The sequence below is a fragment of the Varanus komodoensis genome, unplaced genomic scaffold (genome assembly GCF_004798865.1).
Source record: "Varanus komodoensis strain SLA01 unplaced genomic scaffold, ASM479886v1 scaffold53, whole genome shotgun sequence".
Taxonomy (NCBI): Eukaryota; Metazoa; Chordata; class Lepidosauria; order Squamata; family Varanidae; genus Varanus; species Varanus komodoensis.
This window is the reverse complement of record NW_025336126.1, coordinates 1,695,536-1,701,964: the sequence shown is the minus strand read 5'-3', so window position 1 is coordinate 1,701,964 and position 6,429 is coordinate 1,695,536. Positions and strand designations below refer to the sequence as shown.

The following is a 6,429-nucleotide window of genomic DNA, read 5'->3' as shown; positions in this document are numbered from 1 at the left end:
CCGGTTGCTGCTCTCTTGCATATGGCAACATGCCAGGTACTCAAGAGCTGTTGCTTCGCCCTTCTGTCATCTCTTCTCGGCTCGGGGTAGCGTGCCCAGTTCCCTCTGTCTTTCTTCACAGGGCTCTATTTCTAGTCTTCTGGTCATCTTCTCTGAACTTGTTTCAATTTACTTGAATCTTTAACATGTAATGTCTAGAATTGGGCACAATATCTGAAGTGAGGTTTGATCAGTGCCAAGTGGAGTGGATCTGTGATTTAGAAGCTATACGTGTATTGGCACAACCTAAAAATTTCATTTGCCATTGTTGTAGCCACACTACCCTGCTGACTCATATTCAGCTTGTGCTTGAACACCATTCCAAGATTTTCACATGTACTATTGTCAAACCAAGTATTTGAGTTCTTTTTCCTAAAAGGACTTGCCTCTGTTAAATTTCACTGAGTTGCCTTCTACCTGGTAATCTCACCTATCAAGAAAATTTTGAATTTTGTTTCTGCTTTACTATATTCTATGGGAACTACTCACAAGTGAGTGGATTCTGCATAGATTAAATTTAGTTGTGTAAAAAAGATTTCGGAATGAACATTAGACATTAATAAGCATAGCCTTTAGCTCCTTGAAAATACTCAGTTTTGACTCTAGCACTAGCTAGAACATATGAGCTCTTCATACTTGGACTATTGGGTAGGTAACCTTTTTTTAACCCGGAGGGTTAAAAGTTTCATTTCGGAGAAGGCTGCACTTTCTAGTAGTGAATGGGGTCAAAGGTAATAGAGGCAGATCAGAAAAATTAAAATGCTGGCATAATTGAGGAGTTTGGGGATAGACCAATGCACTGTCTGGTGGATTAGGGCAGACTGATGGACCGAAAGCAGAGGGTTAGTGGGGAATCATTGGGATGGCAGATGGACGAGTGGGTCCCCCGAGGCTCAGTCTTGGGACTGATCCTGTCCAGTCTTTTCATCAATGACCTGGAGGAGGGGAGGACAAGTCTGCTGGTCAAATTTGCAGATGATACTAAAACTGGGGCAGTGGCTACGACTGAGGAGCAGGTACTCCGGATCCAAAGAGATCTGGGCAGACTATGGAAGTGGGCAGGGGGCAACAGGATGGCATTCGATGCAGGTAAGTGCAAGGTCTTGCACTTGAGGCATAGGAATGGGCATCATAAGTGCAGGTTAGGGGACAAGTGGCTGGAGAGCAGCACTTGTGAAAGGGATCTCAGGGTATGGGTCGACTGCAGGCTAAACACGAGCCAGCAGTGTGATGTAGCAGCCAAGAGGGCAAACACCACCCTTGGATGCACAGTCAGAAGCGTGGCTTCAAGATCAAGAGAGGTATTACTGCCACTCTGTACAACTCTGGTGCTCCTGAAGCTGAAGTATTGCGTTCAGTTCTGGGCCCCTCATGGCAAAAGGTTGGAATCAGTGCAGCAGCAAAGGGCCACTAGGAAGGTGGCTGATTTGCAGGGTGAGCCAAACGAGGCAAGGCTGAGGGACAGACAGGTATGTGAGAGGGTGTCACATAGGTAGGTCAGGGCAGGACACATTCCAGTGAAGCAAAGCTCAAGGAACCAAGATTTAGAGTGGATTCCAGGAAGTATTTCCTGACAGTTAGGACCCCAAGGGTATGGAATGGGCTTCCACGGGAGGTGGTTGAAGTCTCAATTATGAGGGTGTTTAAGGATAGGCTGGACATGAGTGCAGCCAACTGGAACTGGGGGTCAGACTAGATGGCTCAGGAGGCCCCTTCTGACTTACTCTTGTTTCTGTGTTTCCTTGTTCTGTGTTTCTATGTTTTAATTTAGTTTAAAGCCACTAAGCTGTAGAATAGGAATTTCAGCCTTCCAGCAAGCACAAAGAATTACACCTAAGCAGGGAAATTACCAAATCCCCAAGTGTGTGTGTGTGTGTGCGCGTGCGCGCGGGGGGGGTGGAGCTAAGGGAGGAGCCTTCTGGCAAGCCCAAGAATGGTAGTTTCGAGTTCCAGAGGGCTCGAATTAGCTCCTAATCTTGATCTGTACCCCCAAGAGCCATACTGGATCAGGCCAAGCGTTCCTCTAGGCCAGTCTTCTGTTTGCATAATTGCCAAGTGGGGAACCCACATATGTTCCCAATTTGCCTCCCTCCCCCCACATTTCCTGGGTTGCCTCTGGCCAGTCTGTCCTCCATGTCACTTGAACACCAAGTCATTATCACCTAGTAACTGGAAAATAAAGATGGACATTTTTTTCTCAAGCAAGTTAAGTTTTAAAATAAATAATTGGCAGCTTTGTTAAAATGCTCGTCTTGTTTCGATGAACCCAAATATTTCTAATAGAGACAATTAGAGTAAAAGGCGTGCTAAATAGAATAGGCTCCAAAATGAAATTGCTCAGTCTGAATATTTATTGGTCAGTTTAAACTGCATATTGCTCGTTCATTGGTCAGACTACCAGGTAAGGGAACGAAATATTTTCTCCTCCTCCCTAAGTTCTCATTCTGGTCGGACCGCATGGCATATAAGCCTAGTGACAACTGCCTCGTAGTTATTTCTTTCTCGCGCGCAGGGGACGCCTGTACATTGAAGGGAAGATGTCTGGCCGTGGAAAGGGCGGTAAAGGTTTGGGGAAAGGCGGCGCTAAAAGGCACCGCAAGGTTCTTCGTGATAACATCCAAGGAATTACCAAGCCGGCTATTCGCCGTTTGGCCCGTCGCGGAGGAGTCAAGCGCATTTCAGGCTTGATCTATGAGGAGACCCGGGGCGTGTTAAAGGTTTTTCTGGAGAATGTTATTCGCGACGCCGTGACCTACACGGAGCACGCCAAGCGCAAGACCGTGACTGCCATGGACGTCGTTTATGCACTGAAGCGCCAGGGCCGCACCCTCTACGGCTTCGGGGGCTAAAGCAAAAAGCTCCGCTTCTGACCAACAACCCAAAGGCCCTTTTCAGGGCCACCTACACTGGCAAGGAAAGGGCTGTGTCCTATGCAGTGTGTCGTGCAGTGTATACTGCAGCAGCTATTTCTTTGTTCCGTGTGTTGAGGCATCAGTGTGTAGTCTGAATAGAAAGAATTCCTTGTATGCAACAAAACATGTAAGAAAAATAAGGGTGGAATATGTACAATACATGATAAGTCTTGAATATTTTGCTTATGGAAAATTACTTGGTACTTAAATACATTTGCTGTCTTCCCAGTAATGAAAATATGACACTTAAAACTGCATGCTTTGGCATTCTCTCTGCCCTGGTGTTCTCCCAGTGGTCATACTGGCTGGGGAGTCAGTCCACTTAATTGTATTCGACCCATCTGAAGGGCAGTAGGCTGATAAGTATGTTTCAACTAGAAAAAGACCGCTTATACCAGCCAGCAATGGTGGGAGCTGTAAGATTTATGTCTTATAAACATACAAAGGGTTAACTTGGTTAAAGTCAGAACGTCTACATGGGCAATGTCTCAAGACCAACCTTCCCTTTGGAGGGAATTGGCAGGATCATTTAGAAAAATTCAGAGGAAAACACAAGAGTAGCAAAATTTTAAAATGTGAAATGGCTAATTATACATAGCTGACTTGTCTTTGTTCGAAAATATGTCCCACTGTATATGATGAGATCTACTCCCGGGGAAACATGCATCAAATAGCAACCTTAACGATTGCATGCCTGTGTATGTTCATTTAGAAGTCCCATTGAATTAAATGACATTTACTTTCAGGTGAGTAAGTATTGCAGTCTTAATTGTGCAGAGTCTAATCCATGTATGTAAAATATTTTAAAATAATGTTCTTGGTAGTAAACCGAACATCTTATTTCTTTTGCTGTCCTTATCCTACATGGATTTCACTGCATCTGCTATTATGTCCAAAAATAAGGATTATTGGGCGTTGCAATCCAAGCATCTCTTTCACCCATGAATTCTGTTCCCATCTGCACTATTACACTCACTGAAGAAATGTTTCCAGCTCCGAGCTGCGCTGAGTCAGGCTGGGAGATGCAGCCCGTGCTTCGGATTAATTTGCACTGCAATTCGCTGAGCGGAAAAAACAGTTTCGTATGTCTTGGTGGCGCAACAAGAGTTGGTTTCACTGCGACATACTAACACCAGTCCTTCTGAAACATGGTTCACAGACAGGGATTTAAAATTGGCAAGATCGGCTGCTTTCTCGCGCAGAGGTATAGTAAGCTGCCGCTTCCGGGAGGGCGTTCTTTCTCCGTACCGTTTGCGCTTATTTAATCTATTCTGGCAATTTTGTGCAGGGGAAATAACTCACGCCACAGTGGGATGAAAATACTTCTTGCTTTTAGGAACGGGCTTTAATAGTTAAACACGGGCTCTTTACATTCAGAAGTGGGGCAGCCTTCACAGACGCTGAAGATGGCGGACACCGTGACTTGGGCGGCTGATGCCCAGCTTGTCCAGGCTCCGGGATCACGATGCTGAAGTCGCCGAGGCCAGGCAGGCCCGGGAGGAAAAGGGCAGCCCCGCGCTCTGTGAAGGAAAAGGCTTCCCATTGTTCTGCCTTGCAGGCCACGTGCACGAAGTGAAATCCCGACGATATTCAATCAGAGCAATGCGCCTCCAGGTTGCATCGCGCCGCCCTCGTGAGAGCTGCAATCTCACGCACGAGATACAATTGAATTGTCTTCCGGGGAGCCGATTGCCCCCCGCCCCCCCCCGCTCCCATCTGGGCTTGTCCCAGGTTCTCGTACTCACAGGACAACTGCGGTGCAGGCTCGCTGTAATAAAGTCCCAGCGCGTCCCCTTACTCTGAGGAAAGTGTGCAGGAAGTGGCAGCTATACCGAGGGCGGGGGGCATCCACTCCAACTGGGCGCTTAGTTCTGATAATCGTCAGGATTTCACTGCATGCGCATCTCCCGAAAAGCAAAACGCGAATACGGCAAAGCCTTTTCCATCGCAGAGCGAGAAAACCGCCTCGTTCTCTAAACACCGTTTCGCTGCAGAACAAACTAAACCTTTTCGTGCCCGTGCCTGCATCACGTTGTGGGGTGGCGATACACTTAGCGTAGCTTTATGTTGAAATGTAAACGCGCGAGGAGGAAGGCGCGGCATTAAGTAACCCAGAGAACAAAGACCGGGCATGGGAAAAGAGGGGACGAATCGGAAAGTTTAGCCGTCAGTGGCCCAATCGCGGCAGAGCCCGGGAAATTCAAACCTGGTTAACGGCCGGGAGGGCACGACCAGCCAATGGGGCGAGGAGGGAGGGCTATAAATGTCCACCAGCCCGGCCGCCAGCCTCATTGTCCTCGGCTCTTCATAGGGACTCCTCGCGACATGGCTCGGACGAAGCAGACGGCGCGCAAGTCGACGGGCGGGAAAGCTCCGCGCAAGCAGCTGGCCACCAAGGCTGCGCGGAAGAGCGCGCCGGCCACCGGGGGCGTGAAGAAGCCGCACCGCTACCGCCCGGGCACGGTGGCGCTGCGCGAGATCCGGCGCTACCAGAAGTCGACGGAGCTGCTGATCCGCAAGCTGCCCTTCCAGCGGCTGGTGCGCGAGATCGCGCAGGACTTCAAGACGGACCTCCGCTTCCAGAGCTCGGCCGTGATGGCGCTGCAGGAGGCGAGCGAGGCGTACCTGGTGGGGCTCTTCGAGGACACCAACCTGTGCGCCATCCACGCGAAGCGAGTCACCATCATGCCCAAGGACATCCAGCTCGCCAGGCGCATCCGGGGGGAGAGAGCGTAAAACCTTCGCTCTGCGCACTTTTGAAAACCCAAAGGCTCTTTTCAGAGCCACCAACTTCCTCAGATAGAAGAGCTTGAATTGACCACCTTATGGTGTATTGTATATTTACCCCGCTCTGTAGCATTTCTAACCAGGCAGTGCCCAAGATCCGAGATAAGGAACTGCGGGGTGTTGGTTGGGAATATAACAGCAATGGTTAAAAAGCTTGTGTTGCTTGGATTCCTATTTAAGTCAAGCGAAAATGACGAAGTTACTCCACTTATCGCAGAAACTCCTATCAGACTCCAGGAACCTCCCGGAAGTAGAGAGACGCGATCGTAGCTCCATCCCTTGTCTACTTTTCCTGTTCAATTTAACGATTGATACTTGAAGACATTTCACTATGTCTTTCTTGTCTTGTACTTCCACACTGTTCAGTGGAATCTTGAATGCTGGGTGATGGGTTTAAGACTACACCCCCCCCAAAAAAAAACCTTCCGTGGTAAGCCGCACAGCTCAAACCTAGTACATTGGGATCCCTTGTTTCTTAATACCACTGCCTGAATCATTTCAGCAACACCAGAAATCCAATGCACAAGACAGGCAGGCAAAGGAGGAAATCAGCTTTTTCAGTGAAATTGTGGGTGGCTCTTAAAAGAGCCTTTGGGATCAAAACTAAAGAGTCTCCACGAAAGCCTCTTCACTTCTTTTTTGGCGCAGCCTTCTTAGGCTTGGCCACCTTGGCCTTGGGGGTCTTAGGCTT

General features: G+C 48.5%; 1 protein-coding gene across 1 annotated transcript; it reads left to right on the top strand.

Moving 5' to 3' along the window:
- Positions 1-2,507: 2,507 nt before the first annotated feature.
- On the top strand, positions 2,508-5,687 carry LOC123032069 (histone H3-like). The gene is made up of 2 exons (XM_044447693.1): positions 2,508-2,885; positions 5,226-5,687. Exons 1-2 carry the CDS (start codon positions 2,577-2,579, stop codon positions 5,685-5,687), a joined length of 771 nt encoding a protein of 256 aa, XP_044303628.1. The 5' UTR covers positions 2,508-2,576.
- The last annotated feature ends 742 nt before the right edge of the window (positions 5,688-6,429 follow it).

What these genes read in the sequence shown, in the direction of transcription:
- LOC123032069 (XM_044447693.1), top strand. Translation starts at nt 2,577, where the DNA reads ATGTCTGGCCGTGGAAAGGGCGGTAAAGGTTTGGGGAAAGGCGGCGCT. An exon ending in CCCTCTACGGCTTCGGGGGC is followed by an intron (nt 2,886 to 5,225) that starts TAAAGCAAAAAG and finishes AATGTCCACCAG; the next exon opens with CCCGGCCGCCAGCCTCATTG.